Genomic DNA, 17050 nt, shown 5'->3' with positions numbered 1-17050 from the left:
AAGAGATTCCGCATACTAAACAACACTGTGTTTTACTTTATGAAAGATTATTTAGACGATGATGTGCTGCTGATTACAGCACTTACAAATCTGATGTCACAGTTTACTTAGTATCGTGTAGCAGCACCACATCAGTGGATCAGGGTCAGCAAAGACAACGGCGATGACCACAGCTCATGGTTTGCCTCAATTGAATAGCACTCGCCTTATGGAGTAAAGCAAGGACTTAACACTATTGAGGAGAACGAAAGAACTCAAGGAAGCCTTCAGTAGCTCCAGAAGCAATGCCCAAGGATAAGATATCAGTTTGCTGGTCGAGCATAGGTAATTGGACCTTTTCCATTTCCTTTGCTGCCCTCTTCAACTGGAAACATACTCTACAAATATGACTTGTCAAATCTCCGCTGATGAATGCCTCGTGCCTCTCTATGCTTTCCCATGGATGCCACAACCTCAACCATTTATTTTCGCGCACAAACAACTTCAAACATAGTTATTTCCCACATGTTGTCGGGTGCTCAAATGAGATGCCCGGTTTTATTTGTGAAGTGCCACTGTCAGATTTGTAAAGGCACTCGAGTGATTATGTGTACAATATACCAACCCATATTTATTGTACCACTTTATTTTCTATTCCTTCTTTCATTTTGTGCATGTACTTGCATCCCACTCCTGCAATCGCCCTAAATAGGGGGCCACATTATTTGGGGGAAAAAAGGACACATACAGTCATCATATCTAGGCGCTGTGATATGTGCTCACGTGTCTTCATTTGCGGTTATGTCGTTGCGCGAACTACTGCTTCCCCAAGCAAGCACCAACTACTCCGACATGTCTTCCCGCAGTGAAGTACAGGCACAGAACAGAGGAAGGCGTGCAGAAGCTGCTTCATTCTGCGCATTCGGTTTCCGTCAGTCAACCGGCACTATGTCAAGTTATTCTGAATAGTATGATAAGAAGCGCCTGTAACAAGTTATGATTGTTTAAAGGAAGTTGCTTCATACCACACTCTTTTGGCCGATCTCTGCAGATCTCCTTTGGCCGATCTCTGCACCGCTAGCCTTGATTCTAGGCGTGTTTTCAGCGGACGATGCCTTGCCGAAAAAACAGCCAAGTTTCAATCCGCTTTTATCGTTTGCTTGGGAAGGCCCTCTCTTGGAACACTGCCGAATTCGCCATCTTGTCAGCTCTGGCCCAACATGCCATCATTGAAGAATCTGACGACAGGGTGGAATTCGCCGATGCTCAGAAGAGTAACCCGAGTCAATTCTGACTATTGTTGCTTATTTGCATATTCAGAGAAATCAGGCCATCGCACTGGCTGCATCGTTCTGTAAATACCGGAAACGGAAAAAAGCTACACTCTAAAAACTAGGAAGGTTATCGCAGGAGTGAAGCTGCCGGTTCACTCTTCAAAGCGTCCTTTTACTCTCGCAAAATGTCGAGGAGAGTGAAATGCATTGTTCACTCTGTCAGCAAGGAGAGAGTGAAATGTGCTTTTCACTCTCCCATTCAGAGCGAGAGAGTGAAAAGACTCTTGCGACAATAGAAAAGAGAGACTCTTGCGGCAATAGAAAACAAAACGTAGCGTAATCTTCTGCTTCAACTGTAGGTGGCTGGCCCCGAACATGGCAATGTATCATTCATGCACGCTGAGCGAAGAACACATCGTTTTGCTTCTAAGAGAACAGGCCGCCGCAGTTCAAAGGAACGCGTAGCGAGCGCTCTACTTTTTCACTCGGAGTGGCTCCACCGCGCGCGCGCGCGCTCAAGATCGCGGAACAACACAGCACCGGAGAAAGGTGAACCGTCCAGCGAGCAAAGGCCAGCCGAGGGAGATCGTGTTTCAGCCATCTCGCGTCGCCACGAAAACACGACAGTCGTTCGTCATGCCTTGGATATAACAACAAATCCTCCACGGTAAGTGAATTCTAACTTAGGTGCACATTCTCCGTATATGTCATGCTATCGCCAGGAAGTCGTCGCTGCGCTTAGCCGACGCGATTGACAAAGGACTAGGCGTACGCGCTGTCTCTCGATGTCAATCGAAAAAGGCAGTCGTCGCGATAACTGCATGTGATTTTATCACTTTGCCGTTGTCCGTAAGAGCTTTAAAAATCGCAAACGCTGCCAGAACTATGGTATGTTCAATAAGACGCCAGGCGAGAGGACGCTTAAAATGGTTAGTTCACCAGCCCGTGATTCCAAACCTATGCGGAGCGTGATTAGCGTGCGTTTTGTGTGTTTGAATTTATTCACTTTGGCAGTCTACTGTGTACGGAACGCTGTTGAACTAAGGAATCACATAACAGAAGGCTTCATTTTGTTGGCAGCATGCTTTTTTTTTATAAATAAACCGCGCGCTTGACGGTGTCTCGCGCAGGGGGAATCTGCGACCACTGAATTTACGTGCAGCACCAGTGCTAGTTAGAAACTTTACCGCAGGCATTCAGCTGCATGCTGCAAGAGGTCAGTTGGACGCGTTATCTTGAACTTACTGAAAACGCATGAGGAATCCATGTTTTATGCTGAAAAAAGTATAAACACCATATAAGCGATCTTGGGCGCGGCAGCTACAAAGCGACGCGACGGAGATGGCTGTCGCGTTCGCTCGTCGCCTACAAGTCGTACTCCGTGCGAGCGACGATATTGAGCGACGCCTCCCCGGTGTTGCCGGCATGAGGGCTGCAGTCACGCGTGACGCGTGCTTTAGTAATTTACGTTGATGGATTTTACTATAAAAAGTAGCATAAAATATTTCCGGAGGTCTTGCAGTACGTCCTTATCCTTGCACGTATAAAAATTGAGTCATTTGCTCGTTCCGCGCGACAATCGGTAGTATTTGAGCGATGTATGCATGTACATCCAGTTCCGGCTTTGCGCTATTGGCTAGTCGCTCATAGCACTTCTGGGCAACGAGCGACGATTTCTAGATTTCCAGAACCGAGCCACCTGTTCAAGCGACGGCCCGTTTTGTCACTCGAAGCCGTCGCTCGTCGCCGTCGCGCACTAAATCTCTCTCACTGTGTTTATCCCTAAGACTGAACTGTTTTTGCTCATGTTGAAATGGTGTGATTATAGGTCTGGTTTTGTCTCCTGTTGCGGTTTTCGTGCACGGTGCGAAACTGAAAGGATGCTTATGTCTACGAACTCGGTGAATTGTCGAGCAGCTAGTTACGCATCGGCATCGACTATAACGGCTGCTGTGTGGAATTACAATTGCAGGGGCGCTTTGCATACGCTTATTGTTTTGGACATGCCTGTGCATTTGCTAATATGAGTTGGCGTGTCAGAGTTATGTCATATGAACAGCTAAATCAGCCTTCCTCTGGGGGTTACAAGCGTAATGTGTGCATTTTGCTATAGCATGGCAGATCAAGATGTGTTTATCGCTTGAATATTTTTAGTAGAGAAATAAAATATCAAAATAAAATGTTGCTTTAATTCCGTGTTACCAGTCTGTCGTACACAGAACAATAGGTTGGTGTAATAAACTAATAACTGCGGTTTAACTGCAACTTTTACATGCCTACAAGAATCTAAAATGCTAGATTTCAAACTGCAGCAGTAGTCGGGTCTGTCAAAAATGAACTCCACTGCGCACCTCATGCATGAAAAATAAGTTCATGCCTTTTAGTAAGCTTAGATGCAGGCCGCAGTGAACTTGTTAGTATTGAAATGTGGGTAAGCTTGCCATAACAAGCCTTGTTGCCCTTTTTTATAGGCACATCCATATATCCATTGAGCTGAAGGACAATATTTTCATCCCTACTGAGCATCATGTTTGCAGCTATAATCCTCAAATTATGGTTTCAGCAGTGGCACAACCAGGGATGGTGCGGGGGGGGGGGCACTGGGCACGTGCTTAGGATGTGTCACAAGTGGTGTTTGCGATACACCAGACTCATGACAGACCTATGACGTCTGAAAATGACCAATATTCTATTCATTAGCAGGAGTATTCTAACATTCATTGAAAAACAAGGATGAACTGTGGTTTATTTGTTTTTTTGCTTAAATTAAAAAATTGAAGTTAGTTTAGCAGTTGACTGTTGCAGTCATTTGGATGTTTTGCATGCATTTCACTAGGAAGACTAAGAGCTAAGACTTTTTTATTGCCATGGCGTTGACTGTCTTGATGTTGTTTTGCACCATTCCCTTGTGTTGACTTTTTGCATACAATATTTTTTCAGGCACCCGCTTTATATAACGCAAGAAGGCAGCTGCAAGGACACGAGGATGTGAAAGAGCCAGTGCAGCGCGATTTCACGTAGTGCAGAGGAGCCAATGCCAAAAAATCAAAATACATTGGCATGTTATTTGGACAAGAAAACTAGTATGTGGGTATATTGGGTGTACCATTTGACCAAATGTCAACAAAATCAAGATACAGTATGTTACACGAAGATGAAAATTCTTACGTGCTCCGGGCAGTCATCTTAACATGGTATATTTATGTAATGTCTCTGATTGGAAAGTCAAATCAAGTATGCTCTCTGGAGACAAACACATAGCAGCAAGTGTCATTGAAAAGTTAAAAATGTGTTTTAAGAAAGCTGATTAGTTCTGAGAAGTGACTGCTTTTTTTCTTGCCTCTCAACAGATATATCCATGTGATAAAAAAATAGTGGTACAATGAAATTGCATATTTGCTTAGCGACATGATACATACTTGCAATGAGCACGGTGCCTGTGTTTACTATAAAAAGCAACAGCCCATGCTTGGTTAGGTTAGGCCCACTACAACATGCAGGCATGGGTGATTGGCGCTTTTTTTATTTCTGTGTCGTGAGGTTTATTGACGTGCGTATAGGTGCAATGGCACGCAGTATGGCTAGTACAAAAAAGGGGGGGGCAGATATATGTAGCTCACTGTACACGACACAGGGCAAAGAAATCCGTGTTCAGCAACTATGTTAAATGCCATGTACGTAAATTTTACAACGCTACTCGTTCGAAGCGCGCACAGGTGCATATTGAAGAAAAGTTTCCAGGGTAGATAATTTAGTTCGTAATTTACACTAATTTTGCTCTAACCACGAGACATAATTTGAATATACTGCACGGAAAAACCTAGAGCGAGTTAAATTGTGTGTCAGCTTCGTGTGTATACATATAGTCTTTCCTGTGCATTAGGTTTTTTGCGTAATGCATTAACAGTTGAGAGCCTATCTTATGATGTGTACTCTGTTTACATTACAGTTGTTTATTAGTTTACTCGTTTGTTTTGCGACTGATGAAATGCCGGCATATATATATTTTCAACATTTGACATAACCCTGTATGTTTTGCAGGGACAACCCAGGACGTGCATTTCTCAGCACCCAGTCAACTGCCAAAAGTGACTCAAACACAGGCCACCAGTAAGTGGACATCAGTTGCAATTTCACATTATGCAGTTGGCGGCTGCCTTGTACGGAGGCTTTCTTTAAATGAGATGGTGATGTCGTTCTAATGTACATTTTGACCACAAAGGTGCGATCATGTCTCACAGAGGCATATATGGTTGCTATTCTCTGCGAGGGACGTGTTCTCGTGTTCGTGAAGCATTTGTGTTTGGCAGTATTGTCGCCCAATGAGTCGGATATAAACACTAACTTGTCACTGCCGGCAAGTAGTTGCGAGAAACGCATTATGACACTGTAAAGTTATTTCATTAATTCGAAGGAAAGTTTTGCAGCAGGAAAAAAGGTTGCTATTCCAGGTAAACATGTCTTTTTCTCACAAGTTATTTAGCTAAACTGTGGATGCATGAAATTCGTGACTTATGAATAGATTTTAATTTATTCTTTAGTAATGCTTCTAAAAGAGACTAGAAATAGCATGTGACTACCGCTGCAATCAGCAGACCATACATTTACAGTCATAAGTGGCAGTTCCATGCAGTCTCGCACTTTATATTACCTTTCCTTTCAGCAACATTGGAACTGGTGGCTGCGTTTTCAGAAGGAGAAGTGCACTTGACACATTATATGTATGTGTTAATTCGGTTTTCTTTGTATGTGTCGGCTCACTGACAAACAGTGCAAAAATCTGTTGTACCATGAGCCTGACGACGCCTTCTGCTGCTAGAAATGCGGCACTTCGTATTTTATAGTACTGCATGACATTTAAATCAAAGCTACCACATAAAATGATCAAGAAAACTAACTGCTGTTATAGCTGTTTTCCTCAAAGAACGCTTGTCCTTTATGGGCTGTGTTAATCTGAGCTCTCCACCGATGTTTCCGTAGTATTATCCCTTAGTGAGTGAGAGATTGGGGGCAATTAATCGTGTTAGTGTTTAAGAGGTGTCCTAATTATGTGCATTTGTTCCAACAAAGTTGTCTAGATTACTTTATTGTGTAGTGTAAAGCTTATGAAGCCATCAGCAACTACTGAGTTGCTAACACGCATATGGATTTGTCACTATACAGGTGAAACTCGGCTGTACCACTGCAGTGCTGCGGAAATTGCCTTCACCAGCGGCTTTGCAACAGCTGTTTCGCAGCATGTCGGTATGTGTTAATTTATAATTATGTTGGGATGGGCTAGTATTATGGACCACTGCTACTCTGTATTGACAGATCCATATGATAAGGGATGTAATGGGCACAGCGAAAACCTTTGAATTTTTTACTATGGTACATAAACAGGCTCTCCTTTTCGTCACTGGAGCAGGAGAGAAGGGCATGCAGGCACTCCTGAATGTACATATATTTCAAAACATGACACACACGCACACGCACACACACACACACACACACACACACACACACACACACACACACACACACACACACAAACACACACACAAACACACACACACACACACACAATTAAACTAAAGGCAGGGACGTTCCATCTTTCATCTTGAATTGAATTGTGCAGCGCAAAAATACAACACAGACCACAGAGAAGCACACATGTTAACAGGTTTGATACACACGTTAGTTCAACAGATTTGATACAAGTGCGCTATTTTACACAAGGGGGAAGGGAAAGGGGAGAAAATCTGAAAAAAAAGTGGAGTGGAAAAAAAGGAATCGTGCCAAAAAGCATGAGAAGCATCGCGCAGCCAGGATCACCAGCAGGACAACCTTATGTATAGTTTGTTTCAACCAACTCAGATCACATGCAGCCATTACTGCAATCAAGTTGTTTCCTTATGTCATATGAGGGAATGATGTGGGCCCAAAAAACTGTTTAGAGCTGAAGAATTATGTTCCATTCTAGCCTCATTGCCTGCTTTTTTATCATATTGTTATCAGCTGCTTATGTTAGGGACAAAAAGTAAGAGTACGAACTGTTTCCCGATTCGCCATTCCACACAACATGTCTCTGTGACTATATGTACATGCAGATGATCCATAGTTGAAAAATATTCAGTACAGTAGAATCTCATTACAAGATGCACTTGGTTGTAAGAGACATCTGAAAATGGTTTGGTTGGTTTTCCGATGTTTGCCACGTTAACAATACTGTATACAAGAGACACCTTTGTTACTAAGGATGACTTTTTAAGTATTCACTACTTCGAAGGCACACAACCCAGACACATTCACTTTGTGCACCTTGTGTGCTCCGAAGGGCGTAAAGATCACGCAATCCTTACACAAGTCAATCGCGCATGTCTTTTTTAGCATGAACCAGAAAAGGAGGGCAACGAGGACAGTGCAGGGCAGAAAGTGTCGGCAGTTGAAGCTGACGAGCGTCTAAGAGCACCTCAAAGGTACTGCGAGCAACAAGGCTTGCAAAGTGAAGTGTTCAAATTCCAGAAGTTGGGAAGGAAGCTAACACAATCTACAGTCACTAAAAAGCTGTGAATGTCTTCTTTAAAGGGCCTCTAAACCACCGAGCTTGAAATTTAGTTGCGGTGTTGCAGTTCTACGCAATAAGGCAATGAACACGAGAATTTTTCGAAACGGTGCAGTAATAGTGGAGCTACGTGTGTTTGATTAGCGAAAAGTAGTCCCCACTCATTTTACTCTTTCATCTGGTACACGCCATATGGACAGTGTCGTCTTTTCCTTGCCTAGTACACCTCCAAATGTTACGGGACAGGCCAACACCAACGAGCTCTGTTGCTGCCGCGCTGGCCCGTCGTCCTGCGAGGAGTGGCGCTAATACAACGGAACTGTATGGTGACTCGTGTTGAAGAGCCTCATAGGGAGACCCTTCTGTTGGCGTTTCTGTTCTTTGCCCCCATTGGCTGCCCACAATGGCATCGCGCGCAACGCGACGAGGAAGAAGGAGTGTGTGTATTTGCTTGCAGGCCTTGCCGGCAGTCGTACACTTTCGTTCGACCAATTGACAGCACCGGAAACTGGTGACATCATCAGAGACAGCCTGGTGACGTCAGGACAAACTGGGGGGTGCAGGATAGGTCCAGAGAGGCGCACGGGGTCATTTTCTTCATATTGTGGTGCTCCGGCAGTGCTACGCACTCTGGCATTTGGCTTCGTCGATCGTGACGGCATTCTGATTTCGATACGCGTGTTTACTTGAAATGTTCAAAAAATGTCGAGAAGTGGTTTAGGGGCCCTTTAAGCCACCCTGAGCATTTATTCCTTCAGATATATCAAAACATACTTTAGTGATGATGCATAATAAAGTGATCTAGTCTGGCTCCTCAGTGTCTTAAAATTTTTGGTTTCGAGAGACATGTTTCCCGTGCCTCTTGAATATCTTCTGATGAGGCTTTACTGTAATATACACAAACAATTGTGTAACTCCTCCTGCAAGTATTATTCATTAAGCCCGGTCACTTATGTGCAAAGCTTGTGGTTAAGTCTTGATGTCCGTACTTTTTAGAGCTATGTTTATTAATTCATGCTGTTCTTATTGGTTCTTCGATGCAGGAGACAATGCCTACGAAATTATTGGCCCTGATCATGAGAGCCCTCAAGGGGCAAACAACATCTCTGTTGCAGAAGTGAGCCCGATACCACTTGGAAGTTACCATGACAGATGACACGGCAGCAATAGATACAGAGACTGCCATGTCTACTGCAGCTGCAACAGTGTACGAGGCAAGCAGCAGCGCGTCAGCATCAGCAGCAGTGTCAGAAGGAACCACACCAGGCCTGGTAGAGCAACATGTGTGCTATCACTGACTTTTTTTGTAGTGGATACAACTCATTTGCTCAACATACAAAAGCTTTTCACCACGACTGTGAGCCAGTGTTATTGTGCAGCAAGTGCAAGACTAAGTTAGGTTTTATAACACAGTACAAGCATCACTTTAATATATGAAAATGCAAACATATTACAGTTGTTGCCTCCCCAGCCAGCCCACATAGTGACAACAATGTGGAACACATGGTGGGACACACCTCTCTCCCATTACAAGATAGAGACTGTCAGTGTTGTTGCTAGATTGACTGGTCTTTGTAGGCAACTAGAAGGACAACACAGGTGTCATAAGATTGTTGTTGATGTTGTTGTTGAAGAGGTAAAAAAGAAGTTTGATGCAGCTGAAGTGCCAACTGATATTGAGCAAATCAAAAGCAACCACCTGAGAAAGCAACACTATCGAAATTTGGGTATCTATGTGCCGCCAACTCTGGTAAGAATGGCATAGGACGGAAGTGTGATGAAAATCACACAGACTCTGCTGTTCCATCACTTGTCACAGTGAGCAGCGACTTGTAGGGCAAGAGAGTCAACTGAAACTAACATTATGATATAGTGTCATGCTCCCATGTGACCACTTTTCAAGTTATTTTGCAAGATACAGCTCAACCTCCAGAAACGAGACTGCAACTTGTCTGTAAAAAAGCTTTCGCAAAAAATTATTCATAACACTATTAACATAGCAGTATCTTTTTTTTTGTGTCGGTTCGAGGTTCCCGGCTGTCCATTAATGCAAAAATTGAGGAAAAAAAGAACATGTGTCGTACTTACACCTTTTTAACAAGTACGAGGGGGACAGAACTTTTCTAGTCATGCATCTTCATCATACTATCAAGTTTTTAAATGCCTTTTATAATTAGTATTACCAGTTATATCTGAGTGCATTGTATGCATGTAGCAGGTGTAAAATCAGGTCAGTTGGATCAGATGCCTTATCTGCAAGCGAGCCCTATATTCAAGAAATTTTAATTAAAATAGTTACGTTAGAGACGCAGTCTTTCAGCACTTTACTGCCTGTGGTTTAAGCATTGCTCAATACTTTTGTGGGTGGCAATTTCAACCGGCACAGCACTGCGCTTTGCCACAGTCACATTTGTCTTCAAAGCGGTGTTTACCATTTGTGTTGATCTGTTTGTGTATGCATAGAGCAAGTTTTTAATTTATATTTTTCTGCATTCTTGTGCTTGCACTAAGCTTGTATAAGGCAGTTACAAAATGTGCGTCACTATAACGAACTGTTCTGTTGAGCTTACACTTGCAAATAATCGTGTTCAGATGGCCGCACTTCTATGCCGGTGCACCGCTAGCTTTGTGTATGTTCTCATGTTTGTATAAAGCTTATATAAGCTAGTTAGAAAATGTATGTCACTAAGCATTGTGATATTCTTTAAAGAAGTGCTTGGTTGGTTTTACACTTGTGAAGTAGTATTGAGGCGGTGGTATTCCCATGTATGCCCACTGCTAGCTTTCTGTGTCCTCACGTGTTTGTATTAAGTTTCTACAAGGGAGTTACAGCATGTACGTCACTAAGCGCTGTGATATTTTTTAAAGAACTGCTTTGTTGGTTTTACACCTGTGAGTAATAGTACTCGGGTGGCACTAGTCATGTGTAGGTACACAGGGACCATTTGTATACATTATGCTCATGTAAAGCAGTTACAAAGTGTATGTCACTAATTACTGTGATATTTGTTGAATTGCTGTGATGGTTTTACACATGTGAATAATAGTGGTCAGGACACAGTACTTGCGGTGTATAGTTGAATTTATACACTGCCAGGACATGGGCTGTATACGTACCAAAAGAAATGTATGTCATTATATTGTTGTGATTATTACTGTTTGGATTTTATTAAACTGTAATAAAATTGTTTCTTGTATCTATTGAGGTACGGCAATTTGTCATGCAACCAAACTGAGGACCTGAACTTGTGCATACAAATAAACAGCTAATTTAAGAGTATACTGCTCATATTCTGCTAAACCAGTTTAACAAATCTTGTACTACAATGCTGGAAAAATGACAGAGCTGACTCGGATGTACAGAAAAAGTTCTGCACTGGCTGAAGGACTGCCCCACACTGGAGTTCGCAATGTTGCGTTTATTGGAGTAGAACAGAAAGTGCACTTCTATTAAGAATGCGACAGTCGGTGCAGAAACATAAGGCAGACGAGCGGATGTGGTACATTTTTTTCAGGGCCCTCCATGCCTACTACTGCATTTCTAGTCTTCCTGTGCTCTGCGTATAAGCCCCTGTTCAGCCAAGGTTTTTACTCCATGACAGTTGTTCTACTGGGTTCGTAGCAATATTGAAGAAAAAAATTCAATGGTTTTCAAGGACTTTCGAGGCCCCGACACAGTAACTTCAAGGACCTCGTGCAATGTGTGTAGTAGTTTGGACAGGCAATAACTTGTTCAAGAACACCGTTAATTTTAATGCAAACAAAAGAAAACAAAACAAATCGCATTTCAGTGATTTCAAACATTTGAAAGACTGCTAATTTGCCTTTCACCGCCCACCACTAAACGCACACAAGGAAGCATTTCAAGAAAGCGCTCAAAGTTTTTCTGCAATAGCACAATTAACTACTTGGACCTGCAACATTTGCAGTTTTTGAATACTGTTTGGTTTGACAGTGTATGTGATGTCATCTGTTGCCTCAGCTTTTTTCACCATCAAATAAGCAATAGTCATTTCTAATTTCTTTTTATTGTGTCTGTCGCTCTCAATTTACTCTTCACGGCTTCTCTTTGAATGCCTCAACTGTTGAGCTTCCTGCTTCTGCTCCTCCAAGCACATTTGTCGCCGGTTCCATGTGCATAAAACTGGTATCTGCAGCTCCTTTGTAATTTCAACTTTAAGGATGTCGCTTTCCTTCTATTACCTCCAGAGACAATTTTCTGTGACATGCGAAAGAGTGTCACAGAAGGGAAAAAAGCACTTGGCAATGTCTGCTAAGTCTAGCCAAGTGTACAAGTTTAAGAACTTTCCAGTACTTCTAAAAATTCACGGGTTTTCAATGCCTTGAAAATGGCATTTTAGAAATAAAGGATTTTCAAGGCTCGCTACAAACCCTGGATTCTAGCGCCTAAATAATTTTACAAGCTTATTTTGGCATGGAGTTAGGAAATTCATGCTTTCTAGCTAACGCTGCACTATCTCTGTACAGTGAAGCCACGAGAGCGCAACTATTTTGGAGTAAAGAAAAATACTGAAAGCTTTTAATACCACTCTTCTTTTTTTCTATGGAGCTTCGTATTGTCTAGTTAAGTTTACGAATGTGCCTGGTTTTGGCGGGCGTTTCTTCGACATTTTCTGGAAGAGGCAGATGTCTAGCCCCCGTATTCAGAAATGTATCTTAATACAAAGCTCATGCTTGACGATATAAACGACGCCTGGTGCGAACGTCCCCCAAGACGCTCACTGCCTTTCTTTTGGTGCGTTAACGACTTGCGTCGTTTAGATCAAGTCAAGCATGGGCTTCAAGTTATGATGCATTTCTGCATATGGGGGTAAGCGTGCACAATTCCGGGCAACGCACTGTGCCATTGACACCGAGAGAAAACGGGGAAAACAGAGTTAACCACTTATGCTCCTAAACTTTCGCGTACCTGTGGTGTGCGTGTATCGTGGAAGAAGAAACAGCGCAAACACAAGGACGAAAAAAAGCATCAACCACACCAGCGCTTCGTGGTGTGTCATGTTTTTGCGTCGTCCTTGTGTTGCGCTGTTTCTTCTAAAATGCTCAACCAACTAGCCGGCAAGTCCATCCTGTGCATATATAAATTGAACACACGCATGAGTGTAGATGGTCTTCGAAGCTTTTAGAACGAGCACTGCCACAGGATACGAGCAGTGCACGCGTAACAAGTGGACACATTAGTCATTTAAACATGCGTGCCAATGCATTTGACGCGGCTGTCGGCATAAGCAGTCTCCAAATGCTGGAATGCATGCGCTTCAAAACGCTAACGATCCGCTGCTAATGCAGGACAACAGCTCACAGCGGACTGAACCAAACTCTAGACTAATGCACTTGAAAAGAACGCCTACACGGCAGCGTGAGGCACGTCGAAATGCCTGGCACTGGCGTCGTAGTTGCTCACCAGTATACGCGCGAATTAAATTCACATACGTGGATGGTTGGCGCAATACTTTGTATCCGCGTATTTTGGAGAACATATAATGCATGGACTGGAAAAGCACTCGATCATGAGCTGAACGGCACATTTGTTACTTTCCTGCGGTGACGACAAGCCGTGAATAGTTCTCACGTTGTCGTCTACGTTGTCTTCCTTCGTTAGTCGTAGCAAGGAATGGAAATGATGCAAACGCACACGTATTCCAGTACACAACAGCACAGCACACTGCAGAGAAACCCCACCCACCACAGCCGATTCATCAAATACGTTTGGTATATATATAACCTCTAAAAGAATACGACTGGGCGTGGCGGCGCTGTGGTGTAATGGTTATGATGTGTGTTTTGAATTGTACAAATGCGAGTGTACGCGGGTTCGAATTCACATGATGAATAGAGTATTGTGATTCTTGATAAGTATGTGGTTCCCTTGATAATTGTATTCTAATTAGATTGTGTGACTCCTGATTGTGAAATTTGCGAAGATATTTGCAGATTAAGTGTTAATTCGCTTTTTTTCTCCTCAGTGGCGTTCGTGACGCATACGCATAGGCCGCTTCAGAGCAGTCACGCCTCACGGTAGGCAGCAAATAGCCAGGAAAAAATGGCTTTAAAATCCTGCATAACTTTGCTCACGCCTATTCTGAAGGCCGCTTGGAATCGGGCCAGTGTCTCTGAGGAGCCGCCTAGGGAACAGTATATCAGCGGCCCTAATTTGATCTGATTTCCTGCCTGCATGCGTGACCAGGACTTGGCTAAGAGGGTATATTGGGAAGAGTACTAGCACTCTGTTCTGAAGGAGTACAAGCACTCTGTTTGGGGGAGTAGAAGTACTCGGTCTGGTAGTGTACTATTAACCCTGCGGGGAGAGTATTAGCACTCTGCGGAAGAGTACTAGCACTCCCTGTGGGAAGAGTATTATCACTCTGCGGAAGAGTACTAGCAATCCCTTGCGGTGGAGTAACAAAACTCTGTCAGGAGGAGTTGACCTACTCTCTCTCAAAGAGGGTCGATCTACTCTCGAAAAGAGAGTGAAATATGGGACAAGCAGCTACTCCCTCAAAGAGAGTGCCCGGCACTCCCTTAGTTTTTAGAGTGTATGTGCATCCCAGAGGTTCTTGCGATATTAGTGTTCGTATGTTATACGTGACTTCGTTCGGTAAACTTGTTCGTTCAACAGCCACGCTCGATAGCGTCTGATCAGGGCTCTGATATCCCATGGTGGCAAGCCAGCGTTCATGCTCGGCGAGCTGTCACAGGATCGATTCCTTCGACAGCACAAGATTGCGCGGTCTGCATGGAAGAAACAATAAACAGTTTAATTGGGCGTCCGCAACCATCCACGTACGCAGCGCGCGAGGTCGTGCGTACATAGCCGTGCGCGCGCGCACGAAACGGCAATAGGTGGCCGGACGCAAACATTGAGAAGGGGACTGCTGACTTTCACGCGCAGGCGCCTGATGTGCGGCCGCGTCCAGCGAGTGAAGCGATCGGACGCATGTCACCTCGGCTCCGTCATTTTTTGACAGAAGCCTCGGACCAATTCGTCAAACCCCGCCAATTTTGCCTCCATCGGACGCAGCAAGTTGCCCGGCACACAGGGATATCACTTTCATCCAGGTGGGCCAAATTTTTCGCCAATTTAGAGCGTACTATCACTCGTGCTTGGCGGCGCCGCCGCTAAGCCTAACGGCTGCGCCGGTACCCGGCGACGAAGAAGCCGCTCTCCGCATCAACATGGCGAACTCCCCATCTCAACGCGGCTACGACCCGGACGCCATGGCCTGGTCGACGATTCCTCAAGCCAAGGAACCCAATTCGGCAACATCGGACCAGCTCCGGAACGAAAATCTCCTGCGTCTCGTTGAGAGCCGCTCTCAGCGCCGAACACCAAAATGACGGCAGACGCCACATCGACAACCGGCAAGTCGACCTCACCTCAGCACGGTCCCGTCTCGCGTGTGGCCAAGGACCGCCAACTTAAATCAACATGGAGGCCCAAACCTCTCCCCAAGTTCCAACCCGGCGATTTCGTCGTGATCATCAAGCCCCGAGCCACTGTGGACATCGGGAGTGCCTTCCGATATGGTGAGCTGGACCTAGCCTTGCGTGCCTACCTCGGCGCGCAAATGGCGGTCGAACTCAGCTTTGTCTTTTCCCGCGAGCAAAATCTACTCATTGCGAGCACCAAGAACGCCTACGTGGCGGACCGATTGCTTGGTGATTTCGTGATCAAATCGGCTCAGGGAGACGTGCCACTGCGGGGCCATCTCAAGCAAAATGGAGAAGAAATTTGCTACGGCGTCATCACTGTGGCACATCAAGAAACAGTGGAAACTCTCAAAGGTGGTATCCAGTGGAGGCATGGTACCATCTTAGAAATTCGCAAATTTGTAACCTCCAATAAGGCTCGCCTGACTTTTGCCGGAAAAGTAAGGCCGCGGTCAATGAACTACAACTCGGAGATTGTTCAAGTGCAGCCCTACCTACGCACTATCCCTGCCTGTGGTGTGTGTGGCACCGTGGGCCATAGAGCAGGCTCATGCCCAAATCCAACGCAAGACAAGTGGGGCCTGTATGGACTGCAGGGTCCTTTCGTGGAAGGGTTGCGGGCCGCTCATGAGTGCAAGCCGAAATGTGCTGTTTGTGGTGGCGGCCATGTCACAAACTCTAGGGACTGTACCGCCAAGTACCACCTCGACACCAAGATGACCGCCCAAAAGGGAGGGAAACCTGGCGCGACGAGGAAGAAGCCACGTCAGCAGCATCCCGCCACCGGCGGTGACTCAGCTCCCCGCGGTGACGTCACCAACTCCAAGAAGCAAGCACCCCCAAGCGGGCGTGACGTTAAGGGCGACCAAGCGCCACCACCGCCCTCACACGGCGGATCGGGGAAGCAAGCCCACTACCAAGGCGAGACCGGTGCCTGGGCAACTGCGGTCCACAAGGGAAAACAAGTGAGCGGCTCGGGTAGGGTTGCCTCCTCCTCCCAATCACGTTCTCCTTCCCTTAGCTCGGCGACCGACGCCGAGCTTCACAACTTGGTAGCATCTCTCCGGGTCCAAAATGAGATGCTACTTGCCAAAATTGAAGCCTTAGAAGCTGAAACAGCTGCTCCCCCCAATTTGTACCCCTAGCAGAAGCTATGGAGAGCGAGACGGGGGCGCCGGTGACGTCGGACGCCTTTGTGGCCAATCTTGAAGCCCATCTTAACGCCAAATTCGAGACCCTTATCGGGACGGCAATGGAACGCATCATTGCCAAGGTCATGGAGGCCCTTCCTACCATGATTGCCCAACATGTAGCGAATCTCCCCGCACGTCTCGCCGGGCCGGTCCTCTTAAAGATGTATCCGGCCGGCCCTCCAAATCGTCGCGTCGAACAATTGATCTGGAAGATGATGACGACAGCTGCCCCTTATCAGGAGCTGAATTTCAACCCCTGGTTGCTGGCTCCGGGACACCTACGTTCCCTCCTCTAACCCCTAAATCCGAACATGGCGGGGCAACCTTGGTGTAGGCGTTTCCCCTTATCTAAATTGGCCTCTCCTGTCACTGTAACTCAATGGAACTGCCGAGGACTACGGTCTCGTACTAAGCAGGCCGACCTTCGGCTTTTCCTTTCAACTTTCGAACATATGCCCGCCGTGGTGGCCCTTCAAGAGCCAGGAAGGGGCGCCACCTTAATAAACTAGACGACGTTTCAGCAGGACCCCTCGTCTTGTCTATGCGTTCATAAAAATTACACCGCAAGTATGGTCGACTTAGACCTCCACCTTGACTTTTCCCATGTA

At 45.3% G+C, this 17050-nt stretch overlaps 2 protein-coding genes across 3 annotated transcripts in view; one reads left to right on the top strand and one right to left on the bottom strand.

Annotated features, from left to right (window-relative positions):
- The window catches only part of LOC142575110 (neprilysin-1-like), a 357362-nt gene that overhangs the window by 130933 nt on the left and 209379 nt on the right, over positions 1–17050 (bottom strand). The window lies entirely within an intron of this gene.
- LOC142575109 (uncharacterized) lies at positions 1671–10994 on the top strand. 2 transcript variants are annotated; one of them, XR_012826571.1, is made up of 5 exons: positions 1671–1920; positions 4194–4340; positions 5295–5363; positions 6417–6497; positions 8841–10994. XR_012826571.1 is itself a non-coding variant. In XM_075684104.1 (5 exons), exons 2-5 carry the CDS (start codon positions 4288–4290, stop codon positions 8951–8953), a joined length of 312 nt encoding a protein of 103 aa, XP_075540219.1. In that variant the 5' UTR covers positions 1682–1920; positions 4194–4287; the 3' UTR covers positions 8954–10994. The 2 variants fall into 2 exon arrangements, 1 of the variants encoding a protein (XP_075540219.1); XM_075684104.1 differs by having other exon boundaries at positions 1682–1920; positions 4194–4336.

Source organism: Dermacentor variabilis, chromosome 3 (genome assembly GCF_050947875.1).
Source record: "Dermacentor variabilis isolate Ectoservices chromosome 3, ASM5094787v1, whole genome shotgun sequence".
Taxonomy (NCBI): Eukaryota; Metazoa; Arthropoda; class Arachnida; order Ixodida; family Ixodidae; genus Dermacentor; species Dermacentor variabilis.
Note: the sequence above shows the minus strand (reverse complement) of the source record. Positions and strands in the feature narration are given on the sequence as shown.